Below are 25112 nucleotides of genomic sequence, written 5' to 3'. Positions count from 1 at the left end.
TGCGCATGTCTTATGTAACATACGTTGAATAAACATGGTTTACATCATAGCTTCACATAGTTTACATAGCAAAGACTTTAATCATAGTAAACTTGTAAAAGACATAATAACAAATGTGCTGAAATTAGTAACAGCTGCCATGATCATGATACAAACTGAAAATTGCAACTGATATCTAAGAAGTATACCAAATGCAACTCAAGACTGAATAAGCGCGCTTACTAGGGATGTACATGTAGTTGCGATTTGAGAATCTTTATAATTACATATCAGTGATATGGAATATGAAGCAAGTTTATCTTTAAGTGCTATCATCTTGTTGAAAGGAAAATAATTGTGTAAAATATTCAATTATCTGGTCCATTCCCATTGGTTTGATTATTAAGTGGTTTTCATGTGTTTTGTCTGAAGCTGATTTAATTGTAAACTCAGTACAGTGTACCATAAAATACTGTCATGTACTACCCTTTAACATGACATGATCAAAAAGTTACACATAGCTTTGCTATTGTATTATAAGAACAATTATTCGTTTAATGTGTTAGAATTAAACCTGCATTGTCATGCTCACTTTATGTGACATACTCTATGCAGGATTTTGCATTCTCACATCATCCGGGACACTGAACCTGGTTTTGCGCCTTTTCACAAGTTTGGTTGGAGGCGGTTGGGCAGCACCTGGAGATGAAGGCCTTCCCCTCTTTGGTGCTGATGGCATTGGCTTTGCCAGGGTTAGGAGACCCATTGTGACTTTTCGTCTGAACTTTATGAGGGGCATCTTACCAAACATAGATTGATACACAACATACGCATTGACAAAAGCGATGTCAAGAATACCCCAGAAAATCCGATGCCACCACTTCATTGATTTTCGATTTACCCCGTCAAGAGTGCGGAGCATATCTGCCTTGTCTACACCCCCCATGTTTTCATTGTAGTCGGCAATCGCAATTGGGCACTTGACCTCTTTCTTGGTGCCATCCTTCATGGTCCTTCGGACAGTGGTTTCTTCAGTACCGTGATAGTTTGAGATGACATGGATTAGTTTATTGTCCTTCCACTTGAAGACTCTGATGTCTTTCTCGCTTATGCGATAGTCAAACTCCCCTCTTTCCTTAAGTTGTTTGTCATCAGTAAGGTCAGGCAGGTTGCACGTACATGTAGTTCTGATGGTTCCACAAGCCAACACTTTGTCCTCTTTCAGGTCCTCCATCAGACGAACAGAAGAAAAGTGATTGTCAAAAAAGACGGTGTAGTTCTTCCCTGTAAGGGGTCTGGTGAACGTGTGGATGACTTTCTCACCATAACCATAGTTATCTGGGTACAGCTGAACATCTGCATTGCCTCCTTTCCCCTGGTAGACTTCAAATTGCCCTATATAACCTGAGTTATCTGCTCTGGCCCAGATCTTGTATCCCCTCTTGATAGGCTTCATCGGGTTGTACTGCTTTAGTGTTGATCTTCCTTTGAACAGAATCATGCTCTCATTGATGCTCTGCTTTCGATCCATGTTGTAGAGATAAGCAAATCTCTCTATACCATCAACTAGTGGTCAGAGTTTGAACATGCGGTCTATGTTCTCCTCTGGCATGTCTAGGTTATTGTTTATGTACAGATTAGAGAGGATGTCTCCAAACCGTTTTCTTAGCATTGTACGTGCCGCGACATCCACATGAAGATCTTCATCACACGACCGGAAGTCTCGCCATGATGGAAGATGGTGATAACCCATACAGAAATTGATGCCTATGAAGCCGATGAGCTCCTCATCTGTCAAAGGCAAGAAATGTCTTCCTTTTTGATTCGCGTACCGATAAGCTCTAAATTGGCAGTTGCCATCACCTTGAGGGTCATTATGTGATTTCTAATCCCAAATTACATTTAATGGCATTTGTCCTGTCGGTATGTGTCAGATCATGATGTTACTTTCTGAAATGCTGGCGTCTCATCATCCTTTGACGCGTGCCATTCTCCCTCCCCTTTTTCTTTGTTTAGCAAGAGTGTCTGCTGTCATATCAGCTAGAGACATCCATTTCAGTGTTCTTTTCTCAGTAACTGGATGAAGGAATGAAATTTTATACCTGCTTCTGCGCAGTTTTCTTTTGAAAACCGTTCCTTTGCATGTTGTTACCTTGTGAGAAACTTGCAACTTTTTTGTTTTTAAACGAATAAGAACTGTGTCACCAATTCTGTAAGTAGGCACATTTTGTATCTTTTCCTGATATTTCATAGTTCTTCAGTCGTCGTGATGCCTTATAGTCTTCAGTGGCAACTGATTTGATCTCTCTCAACCATTTTCTGATGTTGCCATGAATATCCTGGCATATCTTCTCTCTAAATTTTCTCTGTCAACTGTCAAAAAAGTTCGAATGGGCTGTGCCAGTTTAGATCTTCTTTTGGTTCACCATTCATGAATTTTGATGCACCCGATTGAGACCTTTATCCTCGCATGATACTACAGTGTAGATCAAACAGCATGTTTTGCTTTAGATTTCTACATGTATGTGAGCGTTCTACCTTTCCCTGAGATTGAGGAGGATGTGGCGAGCTCTTTATAACAGTTATCCCTCTCCTTTTCATTATTAAAGCTGAATGCCTTTCTGGAAAATTCCATTCATTTGACTTGGTAGGGTCAACTTTGCTGACAGACAATTTGAAGTAACTGGGTATGTCTTTGCCTTTAATATAAGTGACATTAATCCTTTAAACCTTAATCCATTACAGTGTTCTTTTCTTAGTAACTTGATGAAGGAATTCAATTCTGTACCTACAATGTACATCTGCGCAGTTTTCTTTTGACAGCCGTTCCTGTCCATATTGTTACCTTGTGAGTTACTCTTGACTTTTTTGTTTTTAAACGAATAAGACCTGTGTCACCAATTTGTTACTTTTCCTGATGTTTCATAGTTCTTCAGTCGCTGTAATGCCTTATGGTCTTCAGTAGCAACTGATTTGATCTCCCTCAACCATTTTGTGATGTTGCCATGAACACCATGACATACCTTCTTGCTCAATTTTCTCTGTCAGCCATAAAAAAATTCGAATGGGCTGTTCCAGAATAGAACTTCTTTTAGCTCTCCTTTCATGAGTTTTGCATAAAGCTTTTGCAGTAATAACACTCTATTCAGCAGCGTCTGATAAGTATTGCCCCCAGCTAAAATTCCATAATGAAGGTAAGGGAGTATCAAAGAGGAGTATAACACAAGTAATGTCTTTTCAGGAATATAAAATTTTAGTCTGTTCATAGCACCTATATTACGAGAAGTGATTTTGCAAATATGATCAATATGTATTTTCCAAGAAAGTTTATTATCTACAAAAATACCAAGAAATTTGAAAAATGACACACTTTCTAAATTACAATCATCCAGAACTATTTCTGAATTCAAAGAATCAACAGTATTGCTGAAAAGCATATATTTTGTTTTTTGAACATTCAATGACAACTTATTAGCTCTTACCCAGTTGGTCACTTTTTTCAATTCTGTATTAACTTGTTGAACAAGAACATTGATATCATTATGAGCAAGAAAAACACTGGTGTCATCAGCATAGTGTATAAAGGAAAGTACCTCTGAAACAGAGGAAAAATCATTGATATATATTATGAATAGCAGTGGCCCTAAAAGACTTCCCTGTGGAACACCACACTTTATATCTCTTATAACTTAATTATTATCTTTAATTGAAACAAACTGTTTTCTGTCAGCTAAATAAGTCTTAAACCACTCCAAGGCCTTCCCATGTATTCCGTAGTGCGATAACTTGTGGAGTAAAATGTTGCGATTAATTGTATCGAAGGCCTTGGAGAAGTCCAAGAATATACTAATTAAATGAGAATGATTGTCAGTTGCATTAACGACTTTATCAATAAAATGAAGAACTGCATGGATGGTACTATGTTTTTCTCGGAAACCAAACTGGGAATTTGTGAATATTTTGTGCACATTTAAAAATTTGGTAATTCTGGTGTATATTATTTTTTCTAAAACTTTCGATAATGAAGATAATAAAGTGATTGGACGATAATTACTGACATCCAGATTATTATCTTTTTTAAATATTGGAATTACTTTAGCCAATTTCAGTTTATCAGGAAACATACCATTAGAAATTGACAGATTAAAAATGTGAGCCAAGGGATCTGCAACTGATGATATAACACCCTTAAGGATACAATTATCTATATCATCATAACCGGAGCTATGTTTGTTTTTTGAAGAGGATACAATATCCATAATCTCATATCTATTTGTTGGAGTTAAAAAAATAGAGTTGGGGTTACACTGGCCTATGAATTCAGTAAAATTATGTTCTGTAGCCGGAATACCATGAGCAAGCGTTTCACCTATTTTTGAAAAATAAGAATTAAAAACATTTGCAATATCAATAGGGTCATCAATTATTTCATCATCCCACTTTATTTCATCTATTTCTGCTTTTTTATTCGGAATATTCATTGCCTGCTTTAAAACTTTCCAGGTATTTTTAATATCAAACTTAAATTTCGACAACTGCTGAGAATAATACCTTTTCTTTTCCACACGTAAAATCCTAGTTAATGTGTTTTTATATATTGTATATCTGTTCTTTGATCATTCAGTTTTTTCCATTTTATATTTATAATACAATCATTTTTTTCTATTAATTGAACGAAGAATTGATTTTGAAATCCACGGTAACCTAGGCGTCTTTTTATAATTATCCATTTTACTTTTTTGCTTTGGAATAATATCATCCAAAAGAAAATTAAATATTTCCATAAAATTATCAAAAGACAGATTAACATCATCATTTTCATAAACTCGTGACCAATCAGCATTATCAAGAGCGGCATCAAAACTGGCTAACTTTTCACATGAGACTCTACGTTTGCATAAAGGAGCCGAAGGTTTAGCATCATTAGCCAAAGTTTTCAAAGTAAAATGAGTCATGACTGGGAAATGGTCGGTCACATCTGAGAGAATTATAAAAGAATCGGGAAGAGGTAAGATATTGCAAAACAGATTGTCAATTAAAGTAGCAGAGTGATCCGTGACACGAGTCGGTTTAGTAATGAGTGGCAGAAAGGATGAAGACAAAAGTGTCTCAAGAAACTCGCTTGAGATATAATCATTTCCAGATTTCAGCAAATCAATATTATAATCACCAAGTAGAAAGCAATCCTTATTTCTAAAAACTGGGTTTTTTACCAGGTCTGAAAGATAAGTCACAAAATCTAAAGTATTCGAATTAGGAGGTCTGTATATTATACCCAATAACACATTCCTACATCCTGGGATAGAAATTTCTACAAAAAGAGATTCAACAGTGTTGTCCATTCTACAAATGTTGTTGTGAACAATACATTTGTAAATACTTGATACATAAAATGCAACACCGCCTCCACTTCTGTCCGATCTATTACTGACATACATATTGTATCCGTCAATTGCAAAGGAATCTTCCGTAGTGGAAGTCAACCAGGTTTCGCTAAGTCCAATGATAGAAAGTGATTGGCTAGCATCGGATTCTAATAAGAATTTGAACTCATCAAAATGTTTATTCAAACTTCTTATGTTAAAATGCAACAGAGAAAACGTGTCTTTAGAGAAATTAAAATACATATCTTTGAATTGATTAACTGTTATGTAATTACATGACATGTTCAGATTTAAATCATTACTAAGATCATAAGGCAGATCATTTACTGCTGAATTAAGATTATCGGCAACGAAGTTGTCATAAGGAGTTGTTTGTGTTACTGGTGTCTCATCAACTGAGTCAGATTCGGATGTTGTGAGCCTATACAATTAAAAAAAAATCGTCATTTGGCACGGAATGAAAGGGTGCATTCGAGAGATCAGCCATAACGAAAGATGAAATTGTCTAAGATATGAACCTGCATAAACAGTAGCGCTGTAATGAAGGAAGGCCAGGTTATTATGCAATGGGAGAATAGCGAGCAGACATGGCAGACGGAATGTGACAAGGCGCAGGAAATAATCGATGCACATAACAGTGTGCATGGGTTGTGTAAAGACTTGAATAAATAGAGGATCATTGCGGAGGAAGGGAACTGGGAGTAAAAGAATGCAGAATGAATTGGGCTAGAAGGGTCAATAACGATGAGAGAGAAGAACAAAGTTATTGATGTTTTCATAATTCATATAATGAGTTCTTCTTCCAGGCCAAATTTCGTGCAGAAACACTCATCCTACTAGGGGATATGTTAGATAAGACATCATGTTAGTCCATTGACATCAGTGTAAATAATAGACACATTTAGCTCTTTTACGAGAAATGTCACTTTTGTGACTCGCTTCCCCTTGCCAAAGCAGGGCAGATAATATCTTAATACAGAAAATTGCATATATTTTTTTCAATTGCGGACGAAAGATGCCATAAATGCTGGAATAAACTATTCAGTGAGATAAATCAACAGAAATGTCACTAAATTCTTTTATGAAGTTCACAATTTATGGCACAAATTAGGCTACCGCCTAATTTAAAGCTCTATATTTCCTACGACAAAACTATGTGTAACAATGGTAGAATGGTTAAATCAATGGAATAATAAAACGTCATGTTTCGGTTACTGGTATAAGAATACGAAGCTTACTCTACGAGAAACTAAGAAGAGCCAAACATGATGGATGAAAAAAAAGCAAGAAAAAAATTTGATTCGTATCACATGACATAATAATTGCAGATTTTATCTCATTGGGGTATTGAGTGTCACATAAAAGAAGTGACTCGAGTAAAGCATAATGCCTATACGCAAGTGAGAGTCAGTATGTGGGGTAACCGTATAATGATTAAACTACAATGAACGTCAAAACAAAAATGGTGGTAAGAGAATACTGTGAATCATGAACAGACTACAAAAATACAAGGCGGGTCTTACTCAAGGAAAATTATTTGCATAACTTTACATGATAAAAACATTCCGAACATTCGTTTCCCATCGGAAGTCCGGTATACGTAACCAGGGTCTGCCTAGAAAAGAACGCGATGGTCTATTGTATAAGGTTGCATGGTACAGCAGACTCTAATGAGTATCAAAATCATGTTTGATGTATGAGGACGGTAAGTAGAAAACACACACTCACACAAGAGAAAGGATGGAGAAAAAAAAAGATATGCACTGTAACTTCAGGCAGGGTCAGCTATATGACGGGGAATAAAGGTCTTGAAGGAGAAAGTCTTACTCTCGGGAATGCTATCTACATACCTTTGCATAACAAATACATTCCGAACATTCGTTCGTCATCAGATGTTCGCGGTACGTCAGGATCTGCCTAGAAAAGAACGCGATAGTCTGGAGGGTCGCAAGATACAGCAGACTCTAACATCGAAATCAGTATGTGTGAGTACATTAAGTTGAAAACACACATAAAACAAGAAAAGATGGGGGAAAAAATAATATGCACTATCATTTCAAGCAAAAACAGTCGTATGACTGGGAGTAAAGGTATTGAAGGAGAGAGAAGAAAAAAAGTCCGGAAAAAGTTGTCATATCAAGCATGCGTCAAGATATGCTGAATAAATCCAATGTGAAAATTATACTATTAAATAGTAGACAAATTCTACATACTACTCTCAGTTGAGCAGCATTATTATCTGTGTCACTCTTTGTTATGTTATTATATAAATCAGCTATAACAACAAAAAATCAGCAAACAAAGTTGCGGTAGATACGAAACTTCATTGCTTGTTATCAGGGGAATGAAACAAGGACATTAAAAAAAGGCGGAAATAGAAATCCTCCATCAATATTCCATACGAAATATTTTAGTTTATGTATGATTTTTTTTTTTTAATCATTCGGATGTTATGTAATCGGCTGGTTCAGCTTAGTGATAAAAGGGAGAAATATTTTCGTTCTTTTTAGGTCTCAATGCATAACACATGAGTTTTGGTACAAACAAACAAACGAAAAGACAAGAAGTAATATCTTGATACACAAACAAAATTTTTTGCGCACTGCGCTCGAGAAAGAAGTGACATGAATACTATAATTTTGCAGTTTTATGAAATATATTTAAGAAAATAACATTCAATTCTATAAACAAATCCACACAATATATGGTTATGCTGATTTTAAGCAAAAATGAACCAGTGTAAATTATACCTATGTCAATAATGACATATTAATAGACCTATTATGCACTTAAAAATCTTGAACCATTCCTCTACGTGATAATGTACAGAAGGCATTTTCATTTCTTTCCATTCAGACACGTTAAATTACTTGAAAGGGAACCAACTTACATACAGAATTAATGCGTAAAGAGGAGATATCAGAGCAAAAAATGAGTGAAATAAGGGCATAAGAACAATCTTACACGAGAATCATGATCTGGCGTTCTGGTCAGTCAGTGTAGAGATTCCATTTCGACGAGCCTTTTTCTTTCCACTGAAGGATTACTCTGGCACCTTGGACGGCGATTTTGGTTGAAAGACCCGTGTCTTTTCGCATTTTGTACGCGACACTCGAGAGGGTTCCTCGTCTGGCCTTGAGGGTGGGCGGCAGATCGGTTCGCACCGAGATTCGCGGACGCGGTTGAGTTGGAGCACCATCAGTGATACCGCGCTGTGGTTGTCGCTGTTGGTTCTCGTAGGCACCTAGTACAAGGTCGCGTTCATGCATGTAGCAAAATCTCGCGATAATAGGCACAGGACCTTCGACGGTAGCGTTGCACCTCAGCAGGCGGTGAGCGTTGGCGATGACAGTGCCGTCGGCTACGCGTTTCTCTATTCCAAGATTGATGAAGGTAGACCTAAGAGTGGAGTAGATAGTATATCCTCACCTTGCTGAGATTCAATTCCATAGAACAGGAGATTGGATTTCCGGTTGTGGATTTCCAGAAGAATCAGCTTCTCCTCCAGCTTTTCAATTTTCTCGTCGAGCATTGCTTTCATTTTGGGTAGCTCCTCCATTTCCATTTCGGTTATTTTGGCAGAGTTAAACTTGACGCTTGACTCCAGCTCATCAAATTTCTTGTTCATGGCATTGACGTCATCAGAAAGTTGGTCTAGTTTTCCAAAAATTCTCGCGGAAAACTGCGTGAGATTGCGTTGCAAGTCTTCCAGGGTTAACGGGGCAGTTTCCACAACCGCCGTCTGGCCTGGGGAAGCTTCCCCTGCTGCTGCAGTAGCAGGATCGCGGCTCAGCTGCTTGCATGCAGATGGGCGTGGCACCGTTGTTCTGGTCGACATGGGCATAATTGTGCTTAATTAGTAGAAACAGAATTTGCTGAAAAAATTGGCGTGAGACCAGTAGTCCAGGTTCGTACCAGTAACTTAAATGTGGTAAATGAGGTTGGTGCAAAATAAGCGAAGAAAACAAAGAAAACTAAAGAGTAAATGTGCTGTCTCCAGACGGTGTAAGGCGGTGGCTGGGGAATGAAAGTTATGCGTCTGCTCTCACCGACGGCCGCATGTCAATACGACATGCCGTTCCTGTGCATACGACATGCCATTCCTGTGCATATTGTTACCTTGTGAGTTACTCTTGACTTTTTTGTTTTTAAACGAATAAGACCTGTGTCACCAATTTGTTACTTTTCCTGATGTTTCATAGTTCTTCAGTCGCTGTAATGCCTTATGGTCTTCAGTAGCAACTGATTTGATCTCCCTCAACCATTTTGTGATGTTGCCATGAACACCTTGACATACCTTCTCGTTCAAGTTTCTATGTCAGCCATAAAAAAATTCGAATGGGCTGTTCCAGAATAGAACTTCTTTTAGCTCTCCTTTCATGAGTTTTGCGTAAAGCGGGAGATGATGCACTCATTTAAGACCTTTATCCTCGCATGATACCAGATCAAACCAACATTTTTTGCCTTAGACTTCTACGTGAGCATTCTACCTTCCCCTGAGATTGAGTATGGAGAGCTCTTTATAGGAGTCATCCCTCTCTCCTTTTCATTAAACTGGACACATTTCCGAAAAATTCTGTTCATTTGACTTGGTAGGGTCAACTTTACTGGTCGGTATAGGTGAAGGCATGTTTGGGGTGTATCCCCAGGGCAAGCTTCCAGGCATTGCCCCCGTCCTGAGTCGGCACCACCGGTCCAAAAAGTCAGGGTCCAGGTAGGTCTCTGGGTCACAGTAATTGCTTTTGCTTTAGACTTCTACATGTATGTGAGTATTCTACCTTTCCCTGAGATTGAGGAGGATGTGGCGAGCTCTTTATAACAGTTATCCCTCTCCTTTTCATTATTAAAGCTGAATGCCTTTCTGGAAAATTCCATTCATTTGACTTGGTAGGGTCAACTTTGCTGACAGACAATTTGAAGTAACTGGGTATGTCTTTGCCTTTAATATAAGTGACATTAATCCTTTAAACCTTAATCCATTACAGTGTTCTTTTCTTAGTAACTTGATGAAGGAATTCAATTCTGTACCTACAATGTACATCTGCGCAGTTTTCTTTTGACAGCCGTTCCTGTCCATATTGTTACCTTGTGAGTTACTCTTGACTTTTTTGTTTTTAAACGAATAAGACCTGTGTCACCAATTTGTTTCTTTTCCTGATGTTTCATATTTCTTCAGTCGCCGTAATGCCTTATGGTCTTCAGTAGCAACTGATTTGATCTCCCTCAACCATTTTGTGATGTTGCCATGAACACCTTGACATACCTTCTCGTTCAAGTTTCTATGTCAGCCATAAAAAAAATTCAAATGGGCTGTTCCAGAATAGAACTTCTTTTAGCTCTCCTTTCATGAGTTTTGCATAAAGCGGGAGATGATGCACTCATTTAAGACCTTTATCCTCGCATGATACCAGATCAAACCAACATTTTTTTATTAGACTTCTACGTGAGCATTCTACCTTCCCCTGAGATTGAGTATGGAGAGCTCTTTCTAGGAGTCATCCCTCTCCTTTTCATTAAACTGGACACCTTTCCGAAAAATTCTGTTCATTTGACTTGGTAGGGTCAACTTTACTGGTCGGTATAGGTGAAGGCATGTTTGGGGTGTATCCCCAGGGCAAGCTTCCAGGCATTGCCCCCGTCCTGAGTCGTCACCACCCGGTCCACAAAGTCAGGGTCCAGGTACGTCTCTGGGTCACAGTAATTGAGTACCCCCCCCCCCCCCCCCTCTTTATAGGAGTCATCCCTCTCCTTTTCATTAAACTGGACACCTTTCCGAAAAATTCTGTTCATTTGACTTGGTAGGGTCAACTTTACTGGTCGGTATAGGTGAAGGCATGTTTGGGGTGTATCCCCAGGGCAAGCTTCCAGGCATTGCCCCCGTCCTGAGTCGGCACCACCCGGTCCACAAAGTCAGGGTCCAGGTAGGTCTCTGGGTCACAGTAATTGAGTGCCCCCCCCCCCCCCCCCCTTTATAGGAGTCATCCCTCTCTTTTTCATTAAACTGGACACCTTTCCGAAAAATTCTGTTCATTTGACTTGGTAGGGTCAACTTTACTGGTTGGTATAGGTGAAGACATGTTTGGGGTGTATCCCCAGGGCAAGCTTCCAGGCATTGCCCCCGTCCTGAGTCGGCACCACCCGGTCCACAAAGTCAGGGTCCGGGTAGGTCTCTGGGTCACAGTAATTGAGTACCCTCCCCCCCCCCCCCCCCCCCCCCTCTTTATAGGAGTCATTACTCTCCTTTTCATTAAACTGGACACCTTTCGGAATAATTCTGTTCATTTGACTTGGTGGGGTCAACTTTACTGGTCGGTATAGGTGAAGGCATGTTTGGGGTGTATCCCCAGGGCAAGCTTCCAGGCATTGCCCCCGTCCTGAGTCGGCACCACCGGTCCAAAAAGTCAGGGTCCAGGTTGGTCTCTGGGTCACAGTAATTGCTTTTGCTTTAGACTTCTTCATGTATGTGAGTATTCTACCTTTCCCTGAGATTGAGGAGGATGTGGCGAGCTCTTTATAACAGTTATCCCTCTCCTTTTCATTATTAAAGCTGAATGCCTTTCTGGAAAATTCCATTCATTTGACTTGGTAGGGTCAACTTTGCTGACAGACAATTTGAAGTAACTGGGTATGTCTTTGCCTTTAATATAAGTGACATTAATCCTTTAAACCTTAATCCATTACAGTGTTCTTTTCTTAGTAACTTGATGAAGGAATTCAATTCTGTACCTACAATGTACATCTGCGCAGTTTTCTTTTGACAGCCGTTCCTGTCCATATTGTTACCTTGTGAGTTACTCTTGACTTTTTTGTTTTTAAACGAATAAGACCTGTGTCACCAATTTGTTTCTTTTCCTGATGTTTCATATTTCTTCAGTCGCCGTAATGCCTTATGGTCTTCAGTAGCAACTGATTTGATCTCCCTCAACCATTTTGTGATGTTGCCATGAACACCTTGACATACCTTCTCGTTCAAATTTCTACGAAAGACCATTAGTGCCACGGAGAAAAAAAAAACTACTATTTCTACTAATCTGTTTAAACAGATTATAATCTGTAATAACAGATTACGGTATTTCTACTAATCTGTTTAAACAGATTACATTACTTCAACTAATCTGTTTAAACAGATTATAATCTGTTATAACAGATTACGGTATTTCTACTAATCTGTTTAAACAGATTACGGTATTTCTTCTAATCTGTTTAAACAGATTACATTACTTCAACTAATCTGTTTAAACAGATTATAATCTGTTATAACAGATTACGGTATTTCTACTAATCTGTTTAAACAGATTACGGTATTTCTTCTAATCTGTTTAAACAGATTATAATCTGTAATAACAGATTACGGTAATTCTACTAATCTGTTATAACAGATTATAATCTGTAATAACAGATTACATTACTTCAACTAATCTGTTTAAACAGATTATAATCTGTTATAACAGATTACGGTATTTCTACTAATCTGTTTAAACAGATTACGGTATTTCTTCTAATCTGTTTAAACAGATTATAATCTGTAATAACAGATTAGAAGAAATACCATAATCTGTTTAAACAGATTACAGTATTTCTTCTAATCTGTTTAAACAGATTACGGTATTTCTTCTAATCTGTTTAAACAGATTATAATCTGTTATAACAGATTACGGTATTTCTACTAATCTGTTTAAACAGATTACGGTATTTCTTCTAATCTGTTTAAACAGATTATAATCTGTTATAACAGATTACGGTAATTCTACTAATCTGTTATAACAGATTATAATCTGTAATAACAGATTAGAAGAAATACCATAATCTGTTTAAACAGATTACAGTATTTCTTCTAATCTGTTTAAACAGATTACGGTATTTCTTCTAATCTGTTTTAAACAGATTATAATCTGTAATAACAGATTATAATCTGTTATTACAGATTACCGTAGTCTGCATGTTACGTTCTATTAACGAAAATCACGTTGTTACAAATACATAACCATTATTATGGCCGGTCAAGCGTGCAGGACAGGACATCTGGAGCTGCATTATAGCTATACCTTTTTACATTTTCAATGTATCTCACGATCCTTTGGAAGAAGAACTTCTTGTGGTTGAATGGAATGTGCAGGCTTGGTTCGGAATTACTTTAATTTAGGATATAACTACAACGAAATCATTGCTTCTCTTTTGTTCAATCACAATGTAGCGATAAGCAAACGAACACTGAACAGAAAGTTGCGAGACCTTGGTCTTTATCGTCGTAAAAACCATACTGATGAGTTAGATGTAGCTTGCTTTATTCTACAGGAACTTCAGAGTTCAGGGAGCTTACATGGTTATCGATGGATGCACCTGAAATGCATCCAAAATGGTATCAACATTGACAAAGAAACTGTTCGGCATCTACTCGGAGTGTTAGACCCAATAGGTCTTGAATACCGATCACGTAGAAGGCTACGAAGGCGTTTATATCGAGGACGGGGACCAAACTTTATATGGCATCTAGACTCCTATGACAAATTGAAACCTTTTGGAATCTGCATTAATGGATGTGTAGATGGCTATTCAAGGAAGGTAGTTTGGCTAGAAGCTTACACGACAAACAGTAATCCCAGAGTAATAGCTGGATACTACATGCAAACGGTTAGGAAAGAGATGGGATGTCCTCGTGTCATTCGATCAGATTTTGGAACAGAGAATAACACTGTCCGCCAAATGCAACAATTTCTGCGCAGAAATGGTGACGACCCACTTGCGTCTGAAAAGAGTTTTATGCAAGGAACGAGCCAGCATAACCAAAGAATAGAGAGTTGGTGGGGCGTCCTTAGAAAGCACTCTATACAGTTCTGGCTGAACATGTTTGGACAAGTGAAAGATCAAGGTCACTTTACTGGAGATCACCTGGACAAGTCACTGCTGCAGTTTTGTTTCATGAATCTAATTCAGGTAAATTGATATGTGTTCATGCTGTTAACCAGCTCTAGAAGTGTTGGTCGAGGTCGAGCGATCCCAATAGCTCACTTAAGCCTTTAATATTTGGATGGAGGTATGTTCTGCATTCATCCCAAAATAACAAAATAAAATAAATTTATATTTCATGGCTCAACTTTTACCAACATTGTGCACTAAACATAAAATTTGAAAAGGGCCCCTTTTTAAACCAATCACAATCAATCTTATGTCACGGGATAGCTGGAAAATAGCGCCTTGTATCCTCTTAGACCAGGAGCTGGCTGCTGGTCAATTTACCCCATCAAGCCCAAAAGGTTTGACCCCTCAAAGTTACTGGGGCCACCCCCCTCATTACAAAACTCCCCCCTGGGCCCCCCCTGGCGGGTGTAATTTACCCCATGCAGCCCATGCACCAAACTTGGTCCAATGAAAGTACTATGGGTGTACACAATGAAAATATAAAAACTGACACGATATCTGGTTGGGAAAGGGGTTGCCAGATCCCCTCACCCCCCCCCCCCCCCCCCCCCCCCCCCCCCCCACCACCACCGCCCATTACACCCCTTCGTGGGTTTAATTTAGCCAACAGCACCCATGGATCAAATTTGGCTGGGGGAAAGTAGGCCCCATTATGGGTGTGCAAAAAATAAAGATAAAAGCTGACAAAATATCTCACAAAGAGTAATCAAACATATCCCCTACCTTTGCTACCCCCCCCCCCCCCCCCCCCCCATTTTTTAGTGTGAAGGGCCTATACGGTTTGGAGAGGTATGAATGAGTGTGTCATAAAAAGTAATAAATGGAACTTCTTGAATTAAGATGAAGTTATGACAACAGAAGCATTGTGTGTGACATATATCCACATGCCCCATCCCACTCCCTCCCCCAAAAGAATGGAGTTATCGATATCTACACTAGAAACATACTCAGACAGTGCAGACCTTTGCCAAGCAGCTCATTTCCACCCATCCACACAATCCCATGCTAAAAACTGCCAAATTTCCCATATAAAAGCCTTTTGCTTTTAGATGCCATCAACTTCCAGCTGTGTGGTAGTGCATTATTAGAGCACATGCCTTTACCTTTAGTGTGCATGTATGCAAACCTCAAATTCATGCAGCTTGAACTCCCAATTCCATTGATCTTATCTGCCGTAAGATAAAAATCATCAAAATTTCATAAAGATTCCCGGATCACTACCAAAATTTATATTTATCATCTGTTTTTAAAATGTAATTGTGTTATTATCATCTTTTTATACAAGTTTCATCCAAATGTGTTCTCAACCTTTCAAGTTGTTTTGCATACAAACAATACTGTAATGCAGACAATACTATATATAAGTAACATAAAACCTCAAGTGGCAGAAATAATCACAACTGTATCCAACATCCTACAGTTCAACTGTGTTACCATGCATGTGGAGCAAGCTCATGTACAACAGTACAAGAAACTGTATACCTGTGATACAAAATTGTACATGCAGTGGGTGCATAGGCCATAGTGTGGTTAATTGCATGCATATATTTGTATGTTGTATACATTTTACTTGTTGCATGCAATTATACATTTCGAAGATTGGCAACATGTGTATCATCAGTCTGCAAACAATAAAAAGGCGGTGTTTTCCTGACCTTGGTAAGTGAACTGATGGGCTTTCCTATTGTAGGTACTATACTGGTAGGCCCCTATGACAGTAGTACATGTATTTCATCACTGGATGACAATTGGTGTCAGTAACAGAGCAAACAAAGAAAGGTCAAGAGTCTAGATCTTGGACTAGATCTAAGTCTCAAATATGCTATGATATGGCTAGATATCTAACGTTAGACCTATATTTCCTATACATGCTATAGCTTGTAGAGTATACCTAGTACTACATGTATTTGGGGAAACCAAATGAACTGGAACAGGGGATGGATTTATATCAGCGAGATGTAGTGTATCATGAGTCATAACTGAAAAACCAATAAATAGAACATCAATGTTCTCAGCCTATATAGGTTTAAGTGTCAAAGGTGTGCATTGCTTTAAATTTGCATAGAACACTTAAACCCTGAATTTGTTAAAGTCACTGCACTTCCTATCATTCATAGCTAGAGTCAAAAAGGCAAAATTATACTACATTTCAATTTCTCTATCTAATAGACAACTTTGACTTTAGGATTAGAAATAGCCTTATTAATAGCTATATGTGTAAAGTGTTGAAGATGCAGATGTTTCAGTGAATGAATACTTGCAGAATTGGGTGTGAAGATTAGGCAAATAATCTGAAACTCTCTTTTAATATAGCAAAAGAAATAACAAACTGTCCCTGTGTTGTAGCCTCTCCCAGAAGAGGCTGCAGTGCCAGTGTGGTGCATGTAGTAGTCTTTGTGCAGACTCATTGACAACCAACAGAGGTTTATACCTGTAAACTATGAGAGCTGCACAAGGTATAGAAAACAAACAACTGAAGTGAAGCAAGCTTATATGTACTTTCGCCTCATACATCAGTGTAAACAAACTCAGAGTTGAGCATAAATACTGTAGCAATGCACAATTATAGCTTTGGTTCTAACAGAGGTGTAAGTTAATGACCTTTGGTACAGATTCCTATATTTTTGCAGGTGTTTAAAATATTATCTTACTACCAATGGTTTTGATTTGCAATTTAAGCAATTTGAGGCTTCATTTGGTCACAGCTCTTCATTAAGGCTCTCTGTCCATGTTTCTAGCATGGTAGACATGCTGCATGTACTGTTAGACTGTTATTGATATCACAATATTTGCAACTTTAGTCAGGCAGTTTGTTATTTCTTTTGCTATATTCAAAGAGAGTTTCAGATTATTTGCCTAATCTTCATACCCAATTCTGCAAGTATTCATTCACTGGAACATCTGCATCTTCAACACTTATGATACATATAGCTATTAATAAGGCTATTTCTAATCCTAAAGTCAAAGTTGTCTATTAGATAGAGAAATTGAAATGTAGTATAATTCTGCCTTTTTGACTCTAGCTATGAATGATAGGAAGTGCAGTGACTTTAACAAATTCAGGGTTTAAGTGTTCTATGCAAATTTAAAGCAATGCACACTTTTGACACTTAAACCTATATAGGCTGAGAACATTGATGTTCTATTTATTGGTTTTTCAGTTATGACTCATAATACACTACATCTCGCTGATAATCCATCCCCTGTTCCAGTTCATTTTGGTTTCGCCAAATAGTACTAGGTACTCTACAAGCTATAGCATGTATAGGAAATATAGGTCTAACGTTAGATATCTAGCCATATCATAGCATATTTGAGACTTAGATCTAGTCCAAGATCTAGACTCTTGACCTTTCTTTGTTGCTCTGTTACTGACACCAATTGTCATCCAGTGATGAAATACATGTACTACTGTCATAGGGGCCTACCAGTATAGTACCTACAATAGGAAAGCCCAGTTCACTTACCAAGGTCAGGAAAACACCGCCTTTTTATTGTTTGCAGACTGATGATACACATGTTGCCAATCTTCGAAATGTATAATTGCATGCAACAAGTAAAATGTATACAACATACAAATATATGCATGCAATTAACCACACTATGGCCTATGCACTCACTGCATGTAAAATTTTGTATCACAGGTATACAGTTTCTTGTACTGTTGTACATGAGCTTGCTCCACATGCATGGTAACACAGTTGAACTGTAGGATGTTGGATACAGTTGTGATTATTTCTGCCACTTGAGGTTTTATGTTACTTATATATAGTATTGTCTGCATTACAGTATTGTTTGCATGCAAAACAACTTGAAAGGTTGAGAACACATTTGGATGAAACTTGTATAAAAAGATGATAATAACACAATTACATTTAAAAACAGATGATAAATATAAATTTTGGTAGTGATCCGGGAATCTTTATGAAATTTTGATGATTTTTATCTTACGGCAGATAAGATCAATGGAATTGGGAGTTCAAGCTGCATGAATTTGAGGTTTGCATACATGCACACTATAAGGTAAAGGCATGTGCTCAAGGTATAATGCACTACCACACAGCTGGAAGTTGATGGCATTTAAAAGCAAAAGGCTTTTATATGGGAAATTTGGCAGTTTTTATCATGTGTGGATGGGTGGAAATGAGCTGCTAGGCAAAGGTCTGCACTGTCTGAGTATGTTTCTAGTGTGGATATCGATAACTCCATTCTTTTGGGGGAGGGAGTGGGATGGGGCATGTGGATATATGTCACACACAATGCTTCTGTTGTCATAACTTCATCTTAATTCAAGAAGTTCCATTACTTTTTATGACACACTCATTCATACCTCTCCAAACCGTATAGGCCCTTCACCCTAAAAAATGGGGGGGGGGGGTAGCAAAGGTAGGGGATATGTTTGATTACTCTTTGTGAGATATTTTGTCAGCTTTTATCTTTATTTTTTGCACACCCATAATGGGGCCTACTTTCCCCCAGCCAAATTTGAACCATGGGTGCTGTTGGCTAAATTAAACCCACGAAGGGGTGTAATGGGCGGTGGTGGGGGGGGGGGGGGGTGAGGGGATCTGGCAACCCCTTTCCCAACCAGATATCGTGTCAGTTTTTATATTTTCATTGTGTACACCCATAATACTTTCATTGGACCAAGTTTGGTGCATGGGCTGCGTGGGGTAAATTACACCCGCCAGGGGGGGGGGGGGGGGGGGGGGGCCCAGGGGGGGAGGGTCTGGCAACCCCTTTCCCGACCAGATATTTTGTCAGTTTTTATATTTTTATTATGTACACCCCTAGGCCATTCTTTTAGACCAGGTTTGGTCCATGGGCTCCATGGGGTAAATTACACCCGCCGGGGGCCATTTTGGGGGGGTCCCTGGGGACGACCCCGCCCTCAGGTATCAGGCTGACGCCCAGTTTTGTAATGAGGGGGGTGGCCCCAGTAACTTTGAGGGGTCAAACCTTTTGGGCTTGATGGGGTAAATTGACCAGCAGCCAGCTCCTGGTCTATCTGGAAAAGACGCCATAAAATCCAGTTGTTGTTATCATTATTATAATTATTATTATTATTATTATTATTATTGTGATTATGATTATTATCATTACGTTGCTTAATATAAAAACGCGAGAGTTAACCCCCCCCCCCCCCCGCAACCTCCCCCTAGGGCGCGCGCGGTATGTAATTTGCACGCTTCGCGTGCTCATCCTTACCGCCCCCCTGAAATGAAATCCTACCTACGCCATTGGAGGGTTTTGATATTTTCTCAGTACTTCACCATGGATAACCCACTCCATAACTGACGATACTTGTCAGCTGAAATCTCTTAAAATATGTTAGCGATAAATCCTTAAAGAAATGAAAAAGTATATTTTTATCAAATATTTATATATAATACTAATATTTATTATTTTCTTCTTCTTTGTATATGGAACAGGAAGAACTGGACAAGGTTGCTAAGGAATGGAACGCTCATAGAATCAGCCAATCAAGGAACCAGTGTGGACCATTTGGTCGCCCCAACGTGATGTACAGGACACCCCAGGTGTATGGAACACAGGATTTTCTTGTCCCGTTGGAAAACGATGAGGTTGAAGTATGCGAGGAAGAATGTACTTTCAAAAGTCAGTACCCTTGTGACAGAGACATATTTGACCTTTGCTCGATCCTGATGACTGAAGAACAACTACCTGTACCGCAGAATAGCGAAGAAGGACTGAACCTATATCATACTTTGAGAATGCACTTGCTGAGGATGATTTAATCAGAGTATTTTGCATTAATTGCATGTGTATTTTGATATTAGATGAAAAACACAAGTAGATATTTTTCTACAGTGCTTGGATCAGCAACCAAGACTTATTCATATCTTTCCCCATAATGACATCTTTTCTCTCTTCAAAGAAGACTAGAAGACTGAAGCATCTGATCCGGTTATTTTTAATTCACATATTCACCACATTGCTTAAAATGATCTGCATATAAACACAACAAAAAAGTTTTTACCCCCTAAGGAAAGTGACATAACTTTTTAACGGGGAAGTGTCAAGTAACAAAATTTGCAGGTGATATTAATCAACTATATTGTTATCGTATGTGTAAAAATCAGCATAATCCTATATTCATGAATGAACAATGGTCAAGAAAAAATGTCACTTTTTAAAAGTCACAAGGGTATTTTTACGAGCACCATATGTACCAAAAATTATTAAAATTATGGTTCTCGTGTACAATAAAAGTAAAAATTTTGCTTTTATACCAATCTTCAGACTCCTATTCATCTGACCATTAGTTTTGCGCATGGATGGACATATTTTCAAGGAAAGCAACTCTTTTTAACGCCTTTTGGTGGGTTAAGCTTGATTTTCGTGAAAATATTGGGAAGTGCATTTTTCGCCAAAAAAAAAAAGTCAATTTTGCAATCGGATCGTAAAAAGTGCCTAGATTAGTAGGATAGAGTGTGATAATTGATAACATAACAAAAAGACACTAATACACATCCATCCAAGTATAGGTTTTACCCATTATTTGTTCAGTTTTTATCCCCAAAATGGATTCATATGTGATTTTAAAAAAGTGGTATTTTTTTGTTTCATGTGTGACCATTCAGGCGTTACAATTAAAATCATGCTCATTTTTGCACACATGCTTTGAGAAGAGTTTATTAAGACTATCTGCAAATTTTGTTACTAAACACCGTTCAAAAGTTATGCTACTTTCATTTGGGGGTAAACATTTTTTGTTGTGTTTAGTATTATCCATATTTCTATTTCTTCATGAATAACAGAGGGTAGCAATAAGTGTTCCTATATTTGTATAAAGGACTTTATAATAACTTTGATAAAAAGTGATATCATATCACAATGCCAAACTGATGCTTACGTTTTTTACGGTAATGCTATTTGTTCATTATCCTGAGTTCTTGAATTAATTTCTTTCAAAGGCTACTGTCTTACAATAAAAATATACTTTACTGAGACGGGAGTGTTCTTGTTTATTCGGTGTTAAATATGAACGACAGTTAATGACATAACAAGCTGAATGAAAATGTTTTATTTGAAGTGTTTTGATTGTGGCAAGTTCATGTACATATGCTTATATTTGAGTCCTCATATCTCACCCAAACTTATATAAGACAGTCCCGGAGAAATATTATTAATTGTTTTTTATTTTTCTGCTTTAAATACATGTGTATACAATGGAAACTCAGTATAACGAGGTGCTAGGGACCATCAAAAATACATGTACCTTGTTACAGCAGTAATCTAGTTTATATAGCAGGTTTATTAAACAATAAGTTATAGAGAGCTGGGACCGAATTTTTACATCTTTTTTATCAGGAGTTTTGTTATATCAGATCTCTTTTTACCGAGTTTCCACTGTATAAACTACATGTAGATGTTTTATGAACACATTTTACCGCTTACACTAATATTGTGGGAAATGGTTGGTACAACCCTACTGAAACAACAAAGGACACTAAAAGATGGTAATGACTTGTTGAGGATGAATCATGTCCTTTAATCATATGAGTGTTGCTGCTTCTAATTTTCCTTTAAAAGCACTGGTCTTGAATATATACGCCCTGAACAGTAATTGCTACACAAATATTATATGACTATACAATAACGTACGTACATGTAACTTGCATACTGTGTGTCAACTATTTACACACCTTTTTGAGCAATGTAAAATATAATGTAAGGCCCTCATGTTTTTTTTCTGACTGTAAATAACCAAACAATTAAATAACACAGAATAGTCAGACCATGTGTTCACAAAATATCCTCTTCGGGGTTTATAAATGCCTTATAACCATGCTGTTCGAGTGTTTTATTGCTTTCCATTAGCCATATTTATATTTTCAAGACCATACCTTTTAACCTCTATGACATTATATCAGTAAAACTAATTGAATTGCACAGTGTGGATAGACCATGTTACTGTAGCTACACAGCTAACTGTTGCTCAGCCATATCAGATATTTTCAAATCTTTGACCATCATCATATTAAATAAATCCTCGCTCTGATGGTAAAGTATGCAAAGAGTCTGTGTGAAATGATTCTTTATGTGTGTTTGCAAAGTTACCACATAAAAAATTATATCATTACTTTAACAATGGATGACTGGATCATTAGACTTTTTTGTATTTTAGATTATTCTTTTGATACTGAGACATTGGCATATAAATCATTAATTTTCAAGATATCCTATTGACAACCCTTCTATGGTTGAATTGTGCACAGTCATACATGTACATTAAAAACTACAGATACATAGGCCTCCGCCTTCTGCGAAAACACTGTACCTGCACGTACATAGAGTTGGCAGCCTATATGGTAATAAAACCTTCCTCTAAAACAACCAATATAACATTAACTATGGCAAACTGTTACAGCCAAAACCTTAGATAATAAACATCAACACATACCAAATACGCAACTAGAGTGCTGATTTTAAACAATGGTATGTGCAATCACCATAAGATCAAACCTACGAAACCTTTCAAAAAATACACATCATTCCAAAGCCTTTATTACCAAATCGTATACATAGGCACGTACCATTCTGCTTGAAACATGAAATATAAGACATTGGCATATAAATCATTAATTTTTCAAGATATCCTATTGACAACCCCTCCTATGGTTGAATTGTGCACAGTCATACATGTACATTAAAAACTACAGATACATAGGCCTCCGCCTTCTGCGAAAACACTGTACCTGCACGTACATAGAGTTGGCAGCCTATATGGTAATAAAACCTTCCTCTAAAACAACCAATATAACATTAACTATGGCAAACTGTTACAGCCAAAACCTTAGATAAAAATATAAACATCAACACATACCAAATACGCAACTAGAGTGCTGATTTTAAACAATGGTATGTGCAATCACCATAGATCAAACCTACGAAACCTTTCGAAAAATACACATCATTCCAAAGCCTTTATTACCAAATCGTATACATAGGCACGTACCATTCTGCTTGAAACATGAAATATAAGACATTGGCATATAAATCATTAATTTTTCAAGATATCCTATTGACAACCCCTCTATGGTTGAATTGTGCACAGTCATACATGTACATTAAAAACTACAGATACATAGGCCTCCGCCTTCTGCGAAAACACTGTACCTGCACGTACATAGAGTTGGCAGCCTATATGGTAATAAAACCTTCCTCTAAAACAACCAATATAACATTAACTATGGCAAACTGTTACAGCCAAAACCTTAGATAAAAATATAAACATCAACACATACCAAATACGCAACTAGAGTGCTGATTTTAAACAATGGTATGTGCAATCACCATAAGATCAAACCTACGAAACCTTTCGAAAAATACACATCATTCCAAAGCCTTTATTACCAAATCGTATACATAGGCACGTACCATTCTGCTTGAAACATGAAATATAAGACATTGGCATATAAATCATAATTTTTCAAGATATCCTATTGACAACCCCTCCTATGGTTGAATTGTGCACAGTCATGCATGTACATTAAAAACTACAGATACATAGGCCTTCGCCTTCCTGCGAAAACACTGTACTGCACGTACATACAGTTGGCAGCAAAATATTCAACCCCTTTCACATTTTGGGCATAAAATAGCACTACAAATTGTGCTGTAAAGTATGAAATATTCATAACAAGACATCATAAAACGCAGTGAATTGTATGTCGTATGCAGAGATGCCAACCATTACGTAATATGCATGAGGTCAAAATTAAAATATGAATAGCTCAACTGCTGAACAATAGTGAAAGATGCGTAACAACAATGACCATACTAACATCAATGAACTGGTGATGAAAGCCTTGAATTCATATGGAAATACACATCATGCATATTCCGTAACGGTTGGCATCTCTGCATATGTAAGGGAAACATAATCTTTGTTTTCCACATGCTATCCAATTGAGATCATTCATGCGTGAAAAAATGATATATTTTGCAAACTTATGTACATTTTCTTGGATTTGTGTGATTATTGGAGCGTTACTTGCAAGCCAGCCCTTGAATATAGGCTCATAAGTCATTTTCTTGAAAGCTGACATGATATTGTATAATTTGATGTCTAATTTCAAATATTTTGGTAGTATTACTATATTTATAGACATTTTTCAAAGAAAAACTGTTTCATTTTTGTTGCCCCGGTTGACTTTTGTACACAGATTATATTTTCATCAAAATTTTATTTTTTATTTCTTCATGAAAGAAATAGAAACAACTGCAGATACTAGAATTGTGTATTAAATTAAAGGGTAATTGTCACATCTCTCAGAAAACATACAAAATCATTTGTGATCATTGGTGGTTTGCAAGTTACGCTTCAATAATCACACAAAGGTAAGAAAATATACATTATTTTACATAAAGGATCATATTTCTTCATGCATGGGTGATCACAATTACATAACGGGTGGAAAGTAAAGGCAATACATTATCCTTTCTATTGATATACAATGTGATAGGTTTTATGATAACTGGAAAACTGTTTCTTAATTCCAACACAATTTTATAGTGTTGATAATGTATAAAACGTGAGGGGGTTGATTAATTTTGCTGCCAACTGTATGTGTTGCCAAGAACCTTGCCATCCCTAACAATTACACCAATACTGAAATAACCCCAAAATGTGTCATATCTATTGGTGTAAATTGACTTCTGTGACCTTTGATTTTGAATCTTGGATCAAAGAATAAAGTTTACCAGTAATATATCATTCTATGATACTTAAAGCAAAGTCCATTTCTGAGGTAGTACTTAGACCCAGTATAAAACTGTAAAACTTTTCATTAAAATGAGCAT

General features: G+C 37.4%; 2 protein-coding genes across 2 annotated transcripts; one reads left to right on the top strand and one right to left on the bottom strand.

Moving 5' to 3' along the window:
* Positions 1–586: 586 nt before the first annotated feature.
* LOC139732219 (piggyBac transposable element-derived protein 3-like) lies at positions 587–1510 on the bottom strand. The gene has a single exon (XM_071643096.1). The coding sequence runs from the start codon at positions 1508–1510 to the stop codon at positions 587–589; it is 924 nt and encodes a 307-aa protein (XP_071499197.1).
* An 11870-nt stretch (positions 1511–13380) lies between these two features.
* On the top strand, positions 13381–23149 carry LOC139732210 (uncharacterized). The gene is made up of 2 exons (XM_071643088.1): positions 13381–14297; positions 19715–23149. The coding sequence occupies exons 1-2, from the start codon at positions 13467–13469 to the stop codon at positions 20039–20041; spliced, it is 1158 nt and encodes a 385-aa protein (XP_071499189.1). The 5' UTR covers positions 13381–13466; the 3' UTR covers positions 20042–23149.
* The last annotated feature ends 1963 nt before the right edge of the window (positions 23150–25112 follow it).

This window comes from Diadema antillarum, unplaced genomic scaffold (assembly GCF_040938485.1).
Source record: "Diadema antillarum isolate AM-2024a unplaced genomic scaffold, OU_Dant_1.0 seq00000406_RagTag, whole genome shotgun sequence".
Classification (NCBI taxonomy): domain Eukaryota; kingdom Metazoa; phylum Echinodermata; class Echinoidea; order Diadematoida; family Diadematidae; genus Diadema; species Diadema antillarum.
Note: the sequence above shows the minus strand (reverse complement) of the source record. Positions and strands in the feature narration are given on the sequence as shown.

Bases quoted from the DNA above. Each gene is read 5' to 3' on its own strand.
- LOC139732219 (XM_071643096.1), bottom strand. From the start codon at position 1,510: ATGGATCGAAAGCAGAGCATCAATGAGAGCATGATTCTGTTCAAAGGA.
- LOC139732210 (XM_071643088.1), top strand. From the start codon at position 13,467: ATGGAATGTGCAGGCTTGGTTCGGAATTACTTTAATTTAGGATATAAC. The intron at 14,298-19,714 runs GTAAATTGATAT...TATATGGAACAG, and splicing joins GTTTCATGAATCTAATTCAG to GAAGAACTGGACAAGGTTGC.